The sequence below is a fragment of the Anomaloglossus baeobatrachus genome, chromosome 7 (genome assembly GCF_048569485.1).
Source record: "Anomaloglossus baeobatrachus isolate aAnoBae1 chromosome 7, aAnoBae1.hap1, whole genome shotgun sequence".
NCBI lineage: Eukaryota > Metazoa > Chordata > Amphibia > Anura > Aromobatidae > Anomaloglossus > Anomaloglossus baeobatrachus.
In genome coordinates, this window is record NC_134359.1 from 34,132,778 (window position 1) to 34,151,233 (window position 18,456).

At 44.7% G+C, this 18,456-nt stretch overlaps 1 protein-coding gene across 2 annotated transcripts in view; it reads right to left on the bottom strand.

Moving 5' to 3' along the window:
- Positions 1–6,918: 6,918 nt before the first annotated feature.
- NMI (N-myc and STAT interactor) overlaps positions 6,919–18,456 on the bottom strand; it is a 34,200-nt gene continuing 22,662 nt past the window's right edge. For both annotated transcript variants that reach the window (XM_075318813.1, XM_075318811.1), the window contains exons 7-9: positions 14,105–14,291; positions 9,274–9,380; positions 6,919–7,386 (exon numbers count right to left, since the gene is read on the bottom strand). In XM_075318813.1, the coding sequence (XP_075174928.1) occupies positions 7,198–7,386; positions 9,274–9,380; positions 14,105–14,291 (483 nt within the window). In that variant the 3' untranslated portion in view covers positions 6,919–7,197. The remainder of the gene's footprint in view (positions 7,387–9,273; positions 9,381–14,104; positions 14,292–18,456) is intronic.

Sequence of the window (18,456 nt, forward strand, 5' to 3'; positions counted from 1 at the left end):
TTCTGTCTATCCCTCTATCTATCCCTCTATCTTCTATCTATCTATCCTTCCTTCTATCTATCTATCTATCCATCTATCTATCTATCCTTTCTATCTATCCTTTCTATCTATCCTTTCTATCTATCCTTTCTATCTATCCTTTCTATCTATCCTTCTATCCATCTACCATCTATCTATTTATGTCTGTCTATCCATCCATCCATCCATCTATTCATCCATCCCTTTCTCCATCCACCCATTTATCCATCTATTCAGCCATCCCTCTCTCCATCCATCCATCCCTGTATCCATCCATCTATTTATCCAGCCCTCTCTCCATCCATCTATTCATCCATCCACCCATCCATCCATCCACCAATCTGTCCATACATCCACCCATCCATTTATCCTTCTATCCATCCATGTATTCATCCATCCATCCATTCATCCCTCTATCCATCCATCCTCCCATCCCTCTATTCAACCAATCCCTCTCTCCATCCACCCATCCATCTATTCATCCACCCACCCATCCATTCATCCCTCTCTCCATCCCTCCATTCATCCATCCCTCTATATCCATCCATCCATCCATTCATTCATCCATCCCTCTATATCCATCCATCCATCCATCCATCCATCCCTCTTTATCCATCCATCCATTCATCCATCCATCCCTCTATCTATCTATCCATCCATCCATCCATCCACCTCCCTAGATCAAAGACTTAGAAACACGAAAATCTCAATTTATTTCAAGTTGTCAAAAATGTTATGTTATTATGCAAATCTGGAAACAAACGCAAAATTCTCAACATTGTTTACCCATTGGTTTTCTATATCAAATCACTCCAATCATTGTTATTATTGTTTGTTATTTTTTAGTGTGAAATAGTAAATAGGAGGGGGAGGAGGGGGATGCAGCTGCAGATTCTCACTGAGAGCTTCTGCAAAACAGTATAGTGTTACTAATTAGGGGGATTACAAGATAAGCATCTAATTAGTAGAGATGAGTTGATCCATTGATGCTCAGTTTAGCCAGGTTCGGCTGGACTTTAAATAAAAGATTGGTGCAGGACCCTAACTTGACCCCAGACCCCCTATAAGTCAAAGAAAACTAAAAGTTGTGTGTTGTAAACTGGCAGTTAAATGGTCGTAGTAAGGGCTAGGGGGGCTGCAGAAGAAAGCAAAATGGAGGTAATTGCCCTGCAAACAAATGTGGATAGGGAATAAATTAAAAAAAAAAATGATGTGGGCTGGAACCTTAACGGACTGCAGACCTAATCCTGACACACAACTAGAAGTAGCCGTGGGACGATGACCTAGTCGTCTCGACACGGCCGGAGAACTAAATATTCTTACACATAGAAAAATAAGAAAAGCTAATCTGCCTCGGATTAATCCCCAAAGATATAGATAGCCCTTCACATGTAAAGACTAAGGTGATATAGCAAAACACAATACAAAGCTAGAAAAACAGGTTCAGCAAAGGTGAGGCCCAAACTATCTTTATAGGAAAGGATAGGAAGGAGTAACTGTCTACAGCCGTAAAAACCCTAATAAATACCAGCATGTCTGATATGGAAAAACCCTGAGACCACACGGCCTCTCCCCCACTATATCAGCACTCTGATGTCACTGGGATCCAAAAACACTAAAATTGCTGAGGGAATTGATACCATGCATAACAAAACACAATAAATTGCAGAATCATGGAGCTGAGTATACAGACACTCCCAGCAGGGAATGATCCAATTCCACCAAGAACTCCACACAGACAAAATAGGAATCAAGCAATAGAATCAAAAAAGAAAAAAACAACAAGAAAGTGGAAACAAGAAGCAGAGGTACAAGACTAACTTATCTGAGAGGAGTTCTGGTAGAGAGCAGGGCTGGTTTCAGAATGTCCTTAACACACAGGAGATCCATTGAGCACCGAAAAGTAACAGGAGAAAACTACTCAGCTATATAGCCCAATCTGAGAGACCTGATTGCCAGTCCTCCACAGGTGTGTGGCTCTCATTCCACAAGTCAACTGCACCGCCAGCACTGACCACAAGAGGGAGCCCCAAACTGGAAAATGTATTCACAACACAGAAGACTGAGGGCTAGTATTATCAGTGTGGGAAGGTCCATGGATATTTGGCCCCTCCGAGCCTACAAATAGCAGCCCGCAGCCACTCCAGAAGTGGAGCATCTATTAGATGCACCAATTTTGGCACTTTGCCTGACTCTTCTCGATTTCCCCAGTGTGGTTGCTATCGGGGTAATACTTGTAACTAGTATCATTATCGTGCCTGCTGCATCCAGTCTCAGATGTACAGGTTGAGTGATGAAGGGAGCCATCAGCTCTCTCCTCCACTATTGTTTTCAACAGTAACAGAATGCTTAGGATACAGATACTATCAAATTACAGGTGCTGGGTAGGGGCTCTATGCTATTTGGCACTGGGTTCCCCCCCCCCCTGACTTTGGGCTCCCATATTAGCTGCAAGGTCTTCTGGTATCAATGCCCCTGAAGAAGAGGTGAGGGCCCACCAGAGGATTCTCCGGCCCTTCAGTGGGCCAGTCCAACCAGCTCACCCTGTCCATGGATATATACAGGATCTTGATGTTTTTGAGATTTACGATATCTGAATTCTGTTCCTTTTTGTGTTTTGCTTTATTTATTTATTTTCTTGTGAATAAACATTTCTGCTGTAAATCCCGCGTCTGTGATCTTCCCGGCATGTTACTATGAAGCAGAGGGAGCGGCGCTGTCTCTCGCAGCGGGTTCTGTGCGGATCTGTCAGCATTACTATTTCAGGATGTGGAGACAGGTGTCTTACTTCATTATTTATGCTCCTGACATGTTTGAAGTCGCTATTTCAGCTGATGAGTCAGAAAAATATTATACAACTAAAATCTGCATGTTATATCTCAGTGTGTGAGTCACCAGGAGCGCGTACGGGTATACAAATCAGTCACTAGTGTTGTGATGCGATCATTTAAAGGGGTCATCCAGCACTCCTCACTTCCCCTTTAAGAAGGTATTTGGGGCTTTGTTACTTTTTAGGGTGGCAATAATTTGCATTGTTACTTTAAGGAAATGCTCAGTGGTGATTACTACTTGAAGGTGGCACTTGTGGCATTAATTTAAAGGGATCATCTAGTACTCCTCACTTCCCCTTTAAGATGGTATTCGGGGTTTTTTTTTGGCAATTATTTGCATTGTTACTTTAAGGAAATGCTCAGTGGTGATTACTACTTGAGGGTGGAACTTGTGGCATTAATTTAAAGGGGTCATCCAGCACTCCTAATTTATTCTTTAAGAATGTATTTGGGGAATTGTTACTTTTTAAGGTGGCACTAATTTTCATTGTTACTTAAGGAAATGCTCAGTGGTGATTACTACTTGAAGGTGGCACTTGTGGCATTAATTTAAAGGGGTTATCCAGCATTCCTCAATTCCCCTTTAAGAAGGTATTTGGGGCTTTGTTACTTTGTAAAGTGGCAATAATTTGCATTGTTACTTTAAAGAAATGCTCAGTGGTGATTACTACTTGAAGGTGGCACTTGTGGGATTATAACACTTAAAGTAGCACACAGGACATTATTACTGTCCAGGGACAAAAACGGGGGCCTTATTCATTTCCAGACGGCATAGAAGGGACAATATTTTTCACAGGAAACTATTTTTTTTGGGCGCACACAGTCTGGGCAGCAGGTTTTTTTGGGAGGGGGAGGGTAATCATAGTAATGACACAATTTTTAAAGTAATGGGGTCACTTTTTGTACTGCCGGCAGGATGGAAAGTTTGGGCAGGTTGGGAATAGATGGAGACGGTGCTGAAAATGTGAGACATTAAATGTCTTCCTTATGAACTCTGCAGATGAGTCGTGGCTAGAAGAAGTCATCATGGAGGTCTGGGCCAGGTGGAAAAAAACAGGAAAAGTGAAGGAACCTGCCATGGAGTTTTCCATAAACTTCACCAACTGTCATGGTGGCATTGGCTGTTCAAATTTCAGATTCTGACTCTCCGCCCGATGGTTTCTCCGTTGTCTGGGATCAACACCGGCAGACTCGGGCGTTGACCTGCTGTGTGCTGATTCCCAGGCAGGCAAGCAAGAATTAATCTCTGCTCGTCTTCTTGCTCCTTTGATCACATGCTGTGGGGAGGCCTATCACATCTGCTCCCCTCCTATTTATGCTGGTTGATACTTTCCACCCATGCCAGCTATAGTTTATTCCATGTTAATCTGTGAGGTGTGTTGTTCCAGACTATCTCTGATGAAAGTTGTGCCTATCGCTTGGAGCTGTTGTGGAGTTCACCCCTGTTGTTTTGTAGTTTCCTTCCTGCTCTTGTTTTCCTTTTGAATCCCGTGTATGCGTGCTGTGTGACAGAGTTGTTTTTTTCCGTGTCTGTTTTTATCTGTGGGAAGACCTACCACATCTGCTCCTTTCCTACTGTATTTATGCTGGTTGAATCCTTCCACCTATGCCAGCTATAGTTTATTCTATGTTGGTCTGTGAGGTGTGGTGTCCCAGACTTACTGGTGAAGCTGTGCTCATTGCTTGGTGCAGTTGAGGAATTTAGCCCTGTTGTTTTGTAGCTTCCTTCTTGCTCTTCATTTCCTCCTGAATCTCTTATTGTCTTTACCTTTGTGTGTGTGTGCTGAGTGACAGAGTTTTGGTTTTCCATTGTCTGTCTTTATCTGTGGGTTTCATCACACAACTTCTCCAGAGGGGCTACACTGTTATCAAATGGGATTTACTAAAGCAACCAGAGCCATGTAATACAGAAGGGTCTGGTAAAGCTCTGTTCACATCTGCCTTGTAGGCTCCGATGATGCAAACTCTGTTAACAATGCAAAAACTGAAGTACATCATGTCAGGCGCTATCGGTCTCTGTGAATTCAGTTTTACTACCGTGTGCCCCGACAGAAAGGTTAGCTTCCCTATCCCACGTGAGCAGAAGTCGAACAGCGTGCATGTCTATAGCAAGGAACAGTTTTACAAATATCACGGCCTGTGCTGCCCTCTAGTGGTCAAAAAGTAACAGTATGTAGATACATTTCTGCTTTGACATCATCAAATATGTTTGTAAATTATACCTCTTAAATTGCAATGAGATTACATTATATAACTGTTTGTGGCCGTTGTCTTCTAGCACGCTTTATTGGAGGCGCCCTGCTGTTTTTCGAGAGGCACATTACTTACCCGGGACCATTTATTAAAGGCATCTCTGTTGGCATAGTTTATGTTGAGGCACACCGCTGACACTGTTATTATGATCACTAAGGGCATCATTAATTCCTTAATTTGGGCCCTATGGATCTAACTATTGGGTCATGTCCTGTATTTTTCAGTTGGTTTTACATTTCACACAATAAAACTTGCTCCATCTCATATGTTCTTAAAGGGAATCTGTCTGCAGGTTTTTGCTATGTAATGGTGTAGGTGCAGAGAGCCTGATTCCAGCAATGTATCACTAGATTTACTGGGTGTACCAGTTGCGATGTAATCACAGTTTTCTCTGCTGCAGGTCTAGCAGAACTAAGAATGCTGAGCCCTATATAACCCCGCCCACACCACTGATTATAAGGTTTACACAGAAAGCAGCCATTGATATAAAGCTGTTAATCAGTGGTGGGGGCGGGATTGGAGTAGGACACACGGGACACCGAATCCTGTAGTGATAATCTCCTGCTTATAAAACACTTATTTTATAGAACATACAGCCCAATAAGTTACACATTGCTGGAATCAGGCTCTCTGTCCCTACATTAATCTGCTCCCAGATTATATAGCAAAAACTTGTTGACAAATTCCGTCTTAAGTGGAAATTTTTCTTTGTAAAATTAGATATACCATCAATTTATTACCGGTAGCAATCCAATATCTAACCTGCCATCTGATCTTGAGAATGAAGTGTTCAGGATATGGCAGTATTATTTATGCCAATATATGTCCAAGGAAAAACGGCAGCAGCTGCAGATGCAATAATGAAAACAAACCTCTATTCCAAATTAAAAACATGAATAAAACAAAGAAGGCATAAGAACAGACACATATTAATTTATGTTTTCAGTATATGGTGCTATTATTTGTTTAGTATATGGCGGTATTATTTATATGTTCAGTATATGGTGATATTACTTATTTGTTCAGTATATGGCGACAATGTTTATGTATTCAGTATATGACAAATAATACTGTCATATACTGAACACATAAATAATGCCGCCATATACTGAACAAATAAGTAATACTGCTGTATACTGAACATATAGATAATACCGCCATATACTAAACAATACTAAACCATATACTAAACAAGTAAATATTACCGCCATATACTGAAAAATAAATAATTCTATTTTTCAGTATATGGTGGTATATTTTATGTATTCAGTATATGACAAATAATACTGTCATATACATATAAATAATGTCGCCATATACTGAACAAATAAGTAATACTGCTGTATACTGAACATATAGATAATACTGCCATGTACTAAACAATACTAAACAATATACTAAACAAGTAAATAATACTGCCATATACTGAAAAATAAATAATACTATTTTTCAGTATATGGCGGTATTATTTATGTATTCAGTATAAGGCGCTGATAGTTGTGGGTTCAGTATATGGCGGTATTATTTATGTATTCAGTATAAGGCGGTGATATTTGTGGGTTCAGTATATGGCGGGATTATTTATGTATTCAGTATAAGGCGGTGATATTTGTGGGTTCAGTATATGGCGGTAATATTTATGTATTCAGTATAAGGCGCTGATATTTGTGGGTTCAGTATATGGCAGTACTATTTGCACATTAAGTGGATAGCAATATGTAGGTAATATTTATGTGTACAGTATATGACGGCATTGTCTACGTGTTCAGCATACAATGGTAGTATATACTCATATTATTGGAGGGAGGAACCTTCCTTTACCGATACAGAAAAAAATTCTTTTAATCTAAGATTATTGCGACCTGATGGGTGAAAGATTATCAGATATAAAATACATACAATTAAATTATTTTGACGTCAATTTGTCGTTTGGAAGCTATTTCTCTCTGATATCAGCCACATTGTTATAGCACTTTACCTTGCTATATAAATTGTCTCCGCTACTATTAAAACAACAAGAGAGCTGTTTTTTTTTATATTATTGAATAAAGGGACGTTGTGAATTCTCTTTATTTTTCTCTGGTTGTCTCCAATTTTAAGCATTATCCTCCTCAAAGTACGCCAGTCTCTTCTTGCAGGAAAAGGCGAGACATTCCACCTCTCCGCCGCCATTGCTCTGCTTCTGAAAATGGATCTCCACTAGATCCTTGATGTCGTCTTCACTGTCCGTCTGGTTCCTGATCTCCGACAACAGCACCGATCTATTGCAAAAGCCAGAAAATATCTGGAAAAAAAAACCAACTGTGAAATAATATTAAATATCGACGAAAATAAATTCATAACATATAGAAACACCGACACTTTAACCCCTTCATGGTGTGGGCTCGCTCCATGCACCGACACCAGCAATGACTAAGGCCCCTTTAACATAGTGTTCTGATCTCCGTTCAGCGGTCCCGTCAGGGCTTCTGTCCGAACCCCCCAGTGAAACGGTATACTTGTTTTGATTATACTATTTCTGGGTGTCCACCTCCAGAATGCGCATACTCTCGAAAATGGTGCACAACAGAGCAAACGGTGACGCCGTCTGCACCATTATAGTCAATGGCCCTATCGACGCAAACATCCAAAACCTGTTCTACAGGGGGTTCGAGTAGAAGCACCGACGGGACCACTGAATGGACATCCGCCTCCAACTCAAAAATACTTCCTGGATCCGTACATTCCTTTCCCAAGAAGCTGCAAAAACCCTAGAGCATGCCCTTATTATCTCCTACATGGGCTATTGCAACCTCCTGCTCTGTGGCCTCTCTTATAACACTCTGACACCCCTCCAACGTATCCTAAACTCTGCTGCCCGACTAATCCATCTGTCCCCCCGCTATTCCCCGACCTCTCCTCTCTGCCAATCCCTTCACTGGCTTCCCATTACCCAAAGACTCTATTTCAAAACACTAACCATAACATACAAGTAAAATATATCTTTGTACCGTGTTAGCCAGTAGAGATAAAAAAATTTGTTTAAAACCACTGAGGACTCTCTGTTCTTTTAAACAAATTTTTTTAACCATAACATACAAAGCCATCCACAACCTGTCTCCTCCCTTCATCTGTGACCTAGTCTCCCGGTACCTACCTGCACGTAACCTCATATCCTCACAAGATCTCCTTCTCTACTCCCCTCTCATCTACTCTTCCCACAATAGCATACAAGATTTCTCCCGTGCCTCCCCCATACTCTTGAACACTCTATCCCAACATATCCCACTCTCGCCTACCGTGCAAAGCTTCAAAAGGAACCTGAAGATCCACTTCTTCCGACAAGAATACAGCCTGTAGTAACCCCCAGTCCACCATAGCGTCGGACAACCAGCTCTACCCTCACCTACTATATCCTCACCCATCCCCTGTAGACTGAGTACTTGTGGGAAGAGTCCTTTCTCTTCCTGTACCATCACCCATCCCTTGTAGACTGTGAGCCCTCATGGGCAGGGTCCTCTCTCCTCCTATATCCTCCTCACCCATCCCCTGTAGACTGTGAGCCCTCGTGGGCAGGGTCCGCTCTCCTCCTATATCCTCACCCATCCTCTGTAGACTGTGAGCCCTCGTGGGCAGGGTCCTCTCTCCTCCTATATCCTCACCCATCCTCTGTAGACTGTGAGCCCTCGTGGGCAGGGTCCGCTCTCCTCCTATATCCTCACCCATCCTCTTTAGACTGTGAGCCCTCGTGGGCAGGGTCCGCTCTCCTCCTATATCCTCACCCATCCCCTGTAGACTGTGAGCCCTCATGGGCAGGGTCCTCTCTCCTCCTATATCCTCACCCATCCCCTGTAGACTGTGAGCCCTCATGGGCAGGGTCCTCTCTCTTCCTGTATTCTCACCCATGCCCTGTAGACTGCGAGCCCTCATGGGCAGGGTCCTCTCTCCTCCTTTGCCTGTCTGTGACTTGTATTGTTTATGATTATTATACTTGTCTATATGTACCCTTTTTCACATGTAAAGCGCCATGGAATAAATGGCGTTATAATAAATAAATAAATAAATAAAATAAAAATATTAATAAAAATAGATATTAACTATAAAAAGGTAACTGTGCCCAAAATTCTGCTGGGGATCACAGGGTTTCTCTATAAAACACCATGTACCCCACCCCATAAGGCCAGAATCTCACCTGTAGTTTGCTCAGTTCTATTTCCATTACTGGTGCTATAACAATTTTGTACATGGCGCCTCCGACTGTTATTTGATGGTTATTTGTCTTTAAGACACGATGAGCCACTGTGAAAAAAATATAGAAGTCATGAGAAAAAGGAAGGCACACTGCCATGTGATGCTACTGTGACGCCATGGACTAGTCAGGTCGTCCCAGGTAGTCCCATGCACACACCCCCCTTCCCTGAAAAAGTGACAGCAGCCAACCAAGAAACCCTTGTCACCACCCTCCAGGTTTGATGTCCACACCAGGGGGGGTGGAGCCAGGCGGTTGGCTCCGCCCGAGGAGTTCACAGGCCTGGAGGCGGGAAAGACACACAAGTTCTAGTGTAGAGTGTAGTCTTGGCTGTGAAGGAGAGAGGTTGAGTTCAAGGGCAGACCTGTGCTCAGGCCTGCCAATAGTCTACTCAGGTGTATGGGTTGGAGCCCAGTCACCTCTGGCAAGGAGGCAGACGGTGGTGGCCGCCTGCAGGAGCTGGGATTACAGCCGGTGGAACCGTAGGGACCGGGGTCGGGCGGTGGCCCGCCGGTACCGAACCCGGGAACCGATTGGAAACCGGAGCACCAGGAGGGGTACTCTGACCCAGTACAAAGCCCCGAACCAACAGGGCCGAGTCAAATCAACTGATTGAGGACTGGACTTAAGGACCTATCCCACACAAGCCACCGCCAAGGCATAGAGACGCAAAGGGCCAACGTCTGCGGGCAAACAGGGCTCTTCCGACAACCAGCAAGCCGGGGAGTGGATTACCGTTGCTTAGGCATAGGAGTCAAACATTCATATAAAAAGGTGCAGGAGAAAGGCAGAAACCACCAACCCGTTCAGGGAAAAGCTGCAGCCGGCTGCGGGCCCCGTTCATCATCCAGTTTGGTTTACCAGAGACTCCAGTGTATTGTGTCATAGTGAGTACACCAGTGCCTTCGGGCTGCGCACCGCGCCACATTGCACCAGCATACGTCCGGACCCGCACCCACGCCTCCGCACCTCCCTCGGGCCCCCGGGACCATCACTCCCCTACCTGCGGAGGGGTCAACACCAAGCTGCGCAACACTGTCCCCGGGAGGCCTAGTTAACGGCAGCGGTGGTGTCCATCTATGCACCACAACCCGTGGGTGGCGTCACGAACTTACACCCCTACCAAACCACCACGGCCCCGGCTGTGGAACTTCCCCCACTGAAGTCCCTGCGTGTAGCGCCAACCCCCCGCCTTGCAGAGCGACGTGACCCCCGGGTCCTTGAGGAGCTCGAGCCACCACCCACCGTATGAGCACGGATCCGAGCGGCTCGGCGGTCGGATCCGAGCGGCTCGGCGGTCGCAGCCGAGCCCGCGGGGCGGTGCACTACCAATTAACAGAGAAGGGACAGCACTCCGTGCTGCTGCTGAAGACTTTCAAAGGATGACGAAGGACACTAGTGGAGATAAACTAGAAAAGAGAAGCGCTGATAGGGTTTTACCAGATAAAACAAACGGTTAGCAAATGGTAAATGCACTCACCGATTGAGGTTGTGAGAGGTCACAACCACCACAGATAGCATGAGATAATGGCAGCTGCAGCGGCCCCACGTGTTTCAGACTTCAAAGTGGAGAGGGAGAAGGGGTTAAACCCGCGCAATCCGCCAGTAATCCAGAAGGAGATGTTGATAAATTAAACAATCTTTTATTCCATGGGTCTACGCGTTTCAAGGTCTAAGACCTCTTCTTCAGGACCAGTAAATCAACACTGCATGTACAGAGAGATGAACCCTTTTATACATATGGTATCTACAAAGTACCGCCTCCCGGCACTTTGAAAAAAGTCAGAGAAAAAAAAAAAAAAAAAAAAAAAAAAAAAAGAGACCTCTGCATGCATGATGCAGCACTTTCTGCAGACATAACAAAACTCTGTTAAATGTTCATAGACTGGTCATCATAATAGTTTACATGAAAATTAAACAATAATTGGATGAAAAATCAAGAAAAAAGAAATAAGAAATGAGAGGAATAGTATGAAAAAATGTCAATTTTCGGGACAAGAACTCCAAAGTAGCAGTCCCTAATTATAAGGTTAAAGTCGACTTTTAGTGGTGAACGCCACCAGTGATTTATATATCTGTGTACCCATAAATATGTAACACAGGTAAATTATATTGACATCTAGGTGAAAGAAGAAAAAAATATATATATAAATATATGTATGGCAAAACATATTTTATAGAAAAAACTATAAAAAGTAATAGATAATAAATAATGAAAAAATAAAATGCTGTGATATGTTGAATAAAAATTGTAAAGGAATTTTTTGCCCAGGAATAAAAATATAAATATAAAATTGTAAAAAAGTGATGTGAATCTTTATTATTTGTATTGTGGGTTAAAAAGCTTTTAAAATAGTCACTCCAAACAGTTAGGAGGAGGAGGACATATTTGTATTCATTATTCCTGGAGAGGCCCAAGCAAAAAAGGACTCTAGGTTATTATCGGGCATAAGCGTGGAAAAAGCATCTATACGCATGCTCCTGAACCTGCCATGAGGACACACAGAGTAGCGGTACGGAGTAAATGCCAGAACTGAGACCATGGGAACAAAACTAAAGCACCTGCGCCATGGGTACAAAACTAAAGCACCTGCGCCATGGGTAAACCTGGTTCAAAGGGCCATGTGTATGTTTCAGAAACAAGAAAAGAGAGATAATGACAGATCATACACAGATTAGTACAACAGTGTATAGAAATCATTAAAACCCTTTTGCCGCAAGAGCACCAGACCATGATAAAAATTGAAAACTAAAATTCTCACATACATAAAAAACTGATCACAATGTAATGATAGAATTAAATACACAGATCCATGAAAACTATAAAAACATATAAAAGGGATAATAAGGATAAGATAAAAAGAGGCAGGATGACCATCTCAAAATTTTTTAATACAAAATCAGTAGAAGAGGTCTGTCACTTCATTAAGTCCTATCGGTTTTAGTGTATTTAATCTATAAATCCAGAATGTCTCTTTTTTATTTAGAGCCTCAATTCTGTTAGGAGTATTGTTAGGGATTTGTTCAATTGGTGTTATAGTGATGTCTGCCTTTTTACCATGTATTAATGTACAATGTCGGGACAGACCATGCAAAAGGAACCCTTTCTTGATATTGTGTCTGTGGGAATTTAATCTATTATGTAGGGGCTGTCTGCCCTTTGAACCAGGTTTACCCATGGCGCAGGTGCTTTAGTTTTGTTCCCATGGTCTCAGTTCTGGCATTTACTCCGTACCGCTACTCTGTGTGTCCTCATGGCAGGTTCAGGAGCATGCGTATAGATGCTTTTTCCACGCTTATGCCCGATAATAACCTAGAGTCCTTTTTTGCTTGGGCCTCTCCAGGAATAATGAATACAAATATGTCCTCCTCCTCCTAACTGTTTGGAGTGACTATTTTAAAAGCTTTTTAACCCACAATACAAATAATAAAGATTCACATCACTTTTTTACAATTTTATATTTATATTTTTATTCCTGGGCAAAAAATTCCTTTACAATTTTTATTCAACATATCACAGCATTTTATTTTTTCATTATTTATTATCTATTACTTTTTATAGTTTTTTCTATAAAATATGTTTTGCCATACATATATTTATATATATATTTTTTTCTTCTTTCACCTAGATGTCAATATAATTTACCTGTGTTACATATTTATGGGTACACAGATATATAAATCACTGGTGGCGTTCACCACTAAAAGTCGACTTTAACCTTATAATTAGGGACTGCTACTTTGGAGTTCTTGTCCCGAAAATTGACATTTTTTCATACTATTCCTCTCATTTCTTATTTCTTTTTTCTTGATTTTTCATCCAATTATTGTTTAATTTTCATGTAAACTATTATGATGACCAGTCTATGAACATTTAACAGAGTTTTGTTATGTCTGCAGAAAGTGCTGCATCATGCATGCAGAGGTCTCTTTTTTTTTTTTTTTTCTCTGACTTTTTTCAAAGTGCCGGGAGGCGGTACTTTGTAGATACCATATGTATAAAAGGGTTCATCTCTCTGTACATGCAGTGTTGATTTACTGGTCCTGAAGAAGAGGTCTTAGACCTTGAAACGCGTAGACCCATGGAATAAAAGATTGTTTAATTTATCAACATCTCCTTCTGGATTACTGGCGGATTGCGCGGGTTTAACCCCTTCTCCCTCTCCACTAGTGGAGATAAGTGATTTTTATTCAACGCGTTTCAAAGCCAATACAAGCTTCTTCTTCAGGAGACTATCCACAGTAGTAGTAATAAAAAAAACCACTTATCTCCACTGGTGTGTCCTGGATCTTCCTTTGGAAAGTCTTCAGCAGCAGCGCGGAGTGAACACGTCTTCTGTCCTTTTTCTGCTTTGTCCTGTGCACTCGTTTATCTGCTCCATTATTAAGCGCATGTCTTGTTGTGTGTCACTTCTTTCACTTTTATTCCGCTTATACCAGATAAGACCCTATTTTGCGCCATTTGTGTCCTTCTCTAATATCTATAAACGGCATACAAACTGACAGAGTATTTCTACTCCTAAAGCACCAAGTACTATAAATACATCACCCACCAAACGTGGTGCACCAAAGAGACTGATAAAATCACATTGACATTTGAGTTTGTGCTGAGATTTCCCGCTGTGAGAGGGGGGAGAGAGCTGCTCCATGCACAGTCATAGGCTACACACCGTAATGTGAGTGTCGGGTATTTTTTATTTCTGGGACACAGGTGTTGTGTTCCTAAATAAAACTTGATTTTTATTCACAAAGATCCCCCAGACCGATCACTCACCTCCATCCTCCTTGTAAGTGATGCAGGCGGTGTTGTTCTTCGGGTTGTATTCCACAGACTGTATTTCTCCCCCTCCTACATTAGACTTGTAGAGGGCGAGCTCCAGCTTATCCTTCAGGGTCTCCTCAGAGACGTTCGCAGGGAGATGGTGGATGTTTATTTTTGTGTTGGAGATGGTCATGTTCACCTATAAAGTAGAAGAATAAGGAGGTCAGTCCCGATCTTTCCATTTGTGAGTCGTTTGGCCTCCCTCAGATGTCTGTGAATCACGCACGTGTTTTCTACATAGCTTTCACGGATAGAACATGTAACTATTATAGTCTATGGGGCTGTTCACATGTCTGAGCTTTTTTTTATTTATTTGCAGACAGTGTGACCATGGAAAAAATACATCTGTTTTTTACTGGTGCCACGGATGAAGTCTATGAAAGTCACCGACAGCACAAGGATCAGTGGAGCCCCCCATACTGTCCGGGATTCACCAACGTGCCATTTATTTATTTTGCATACGTGAAAAAACACTGATGTCTGAATGGAGTCTAAAAGGGAGTCTGTAACCAGAAACTGACATATTACACTATCCCCTATTCCAAGAAGGGAATATAGCCCATATGGGTTGCACAGTGGTTAGCACTGTATGGTGGCTCAGTGGTTACCACTGTATGGTGGCTCAGTGGTCAGGCATGTATTGTGGCTCAGTGGTTAGGCATGTACTGTGGCTCAGTGGTTAGCAATGTAATGTGGCTCAGTGGTTAGCACTAAACAGTGGCTCAGTGGTTAGCACTGTACAGTGGTTCAGTGGTTAGCACTAAATGATGGCTCAGTGGTTAGCACTGTACATGGCTCATTGGTCAGCACTGTACTGTGGCTCAGTGGTTTAGCATTATATGGTGGCTCAATGGTTAGCACTATCCAGTCACTCAGTGGTTAGCACTATACAATTGTTCAGTTGTCACCACTGTATGGTGGCTTAGTGGTTAGGCATGTACGGTGGTTCAGTGGTCATCACTGTACAGTGGCTCAGTGGACTGCACCATATGGTGGCTCAGTGGTTATCACTATACGATGGCTCAGTAGTTAGCATTATACAGTGGCTCAATGGTTAGCACTGCATGGTAGCTCAGTGGTTAGCACTCTATGGTGTCTCAGTGGTTAGCACTGTACGGTGGTTTAGTGGTTAACACTGTATGGTGGCTCAGTGGTGGGCATTGTACAGTGGCTCAGTGGTTAGCACTGTATGGTAGTTCAATGGTTACTACTGTACGGTGGCTCAGTGGTTAGCACTGTACTTTTGCTTTAATAGGTCCAAATCTCACCATGGACAACATCTGCAAAGAATTTCTATGTTCTCCCCGTGTCCCACACCCCAAAGGGAATACAGATTGTGAGCCCCGATGGGGACAGTGATGATCACATCTGTAAAGCGCTGTGGAATTAATAGCGCTATATAAATGAGTAAAATAAATCAATGTGAAAGCCTCACTTTTACTTTAACTTCCTCCATCATTATCTAAAAAATGCCTTTAATTTCGTATGTTAATAAGGAAGCTCAAGTCATTGATTCTCCCTCTGGTATATGACTGCCCAGCACTGGTGCGCACACTGTCTGCAGGCAGAGGATGCTGGGGCATGTGCTCATTGTCTGACATCTGGAGTGCGGGTGCACGCGGCTCTCTGCTTCTCTCTGCTGCGGCCGTTTGCTACACAGGTACACCCAGAAATGAAGCATCAAGGCTCACAGAGAGGGGACTGTGAATGTGTGCACACCCTGGATGTCAGACAGTGAGGACATGTCCAAGCATTGTCTGCAGAAAGCACTCACTACAGGCAAACCGGGTCTGTTAATGAAGAGACAGTGGCAGGAACAATACACTGAGCCACATGGCCACGACAAGGCTGCACTGAGCAACATGGCCACGACAAGGCTGCACTGAGCAACATGGCCACGACAAGGGTGCACTGAGCAACATGGCCACGACAAGGGTGCACTGAGCAACATGGCCACGACAAGGCTGCACTGAGTCACATGGCCACGACAAGGCTGCACTGAGCCACATGGCCACGACAAGGCTGCACTGAGCCACATGGCCACGACAAGGCTGTACTGAGCCACATGGCCACGACAAGGCTGCACTGAGCCACATGGCCACGACAAGGGTGCACTGAGCCACATGGCCACCACAAGGGTGCACTTAGCCACATGACAATAACAAGGGGTGCACTGAGCCACATATCCACGACAAGGGTGCACTGAGCCACATGACCTCAACAAGGGTGCACTGAGCCACATGGCCACGACAAGGGTGCACTTAGCCACATGACAATAACAAGGGGTGCACTGAGCCACATATCCACGACAAGGGTGCACTGAGCCACATGGCCACAAGGGTGCACTGAGCCACATGGCCACGACAAGGGTGCACTGAGCCACATGGCCACGACAAGGGTGCACTGAGCCACATGGCCACGACAAGGGTGCACTGAGCCACATGGTCACGACAAGGGTGCACTGAGCCACATGGCCACGACAAGGGTGCACTGAGCCACATGGCCACGACAAGGGTGCACTGAGCCACATGACCACGACAAGGGTGCACTGAGCCACATAACTGCGACAAGGGTGCACTGAGCCACATGGCCGCGACAAGGGTGCACTGAGCCACATGACAATAACAAGGGTGCACTGAGCCACATGGCCACCACAAGGGTGCACTGAGCCACATGGCCACCACAAGGGTGCACTGAGCCCCATGACCACGACAAGGGTGCACTGAGCCACATGACCACAACAAGGGTGCACTGAGCCACATGACAATAACAAGGGTGCACTGAGCCACATGACAATAACAAGGGTGCACTGAGCCCCATGACCACGACAAGGGTGCACTGAGCCACAGGACCTCAACAAGGGTGCACTGAGCCACATGACCACAACAAGGGTGCACTGAGCCACATGACAATAACAAGGGTGCACTGAGCCACATGACCACGACAAGGGTGCACTGATCCACATGGCCACCACAAGGGTGCACTGAGCCAGATGGCCACGACAAGGGTGCACTGAGCCACATGACCTCAACAAGGGTGCACTAAGCCACATGACCACGACAAGGGTGCACTGAGCCAGATGGCCACGACAAGGGTGCACTGAGCCACATGACCTCAACAAGGGTGCACTAAGCCACATGACCACGACAAGGGTGCACTGAGCCACATTGCCACAAGGGTGCACTGAGCCGCATGGTCACAACAAGGATGCACTGGGCCACATGACTGCGACAAGGGTGCACTGAGTTACATAGCCACGACAAGGGTGCACTGAGTCACATGGCCACGACAAGGGTGCACTGAGCCACATAGCCACAACAAGGGTGCATTGAGCAACATGGCAACGACAAGGGTGCACTGAGTTACATAGCCACGACAAGGGTGCACTGAGCCACATAGCCACGACAAGGGTGCACTGGGCCACATGGCCACGACAAGGGTGCACTGAGCCACATGGCCACGACAAGGGTGCACTGGGCCACATGGCCACGACAAGGGTGCACTGAGCCACATGGCCACGACAAGGGTGTAATGAGCCACATGGCCACGACAAGGGTGCAATGAGCCACATGGCCACGACAAGGGTGCAATGAGCAACATGGCCACGACAAGAGTGCACTGAGCCACATGGCCACAACAAGGGTGCACTGACCAACATGGCCACAACAAGGGTGCACTGGGCCACATGACTGCGGCAAGGGTGCACTGAGTTACATAACCACGACAAGGGTGCACTGATCCACATGGCCACGACAAGGGTGCACTGAGCCACATGGTCACGATAATGGTGCACTGAGCCACATGGCCACGACAAGGGTGCACTGAGTTACATAGCCACGACAAGGGTGCACTGAGCCACATGGCCACGACAAGGGTGCACTGGGCCACATGGCCACGACAAGGGTGCACTGAGCCACATGGCCACGACAAGGGTGCACTGAGCCACATGACCACGGCAAGGGTGCACTGAGCCACATAACTGCGACAAGGGTGCACTGAGCAACATGGCCACGACAAGGGTGCACTGAGTTACATAGCCACGACAAGGGTGCACTGGGCCACATGGCCACGACAAGGGTGCACTGGGCCACATGACCACGACAAGGGTGCACTGAGCCACATGGCCACGACAAGGGTGCACTGAGCCACAGGACCTCAACAAGGGTGCACTGAGCCACATATCCATGACAAGGGTGCACTGAGCCACATGACCATAACAAGGGTGCACTGAGCCACATGGCCTCGACAAGGGTGAATTGAGCCACATGACCATAACAAGGGTGCACTGAGCCACATGACCGCGA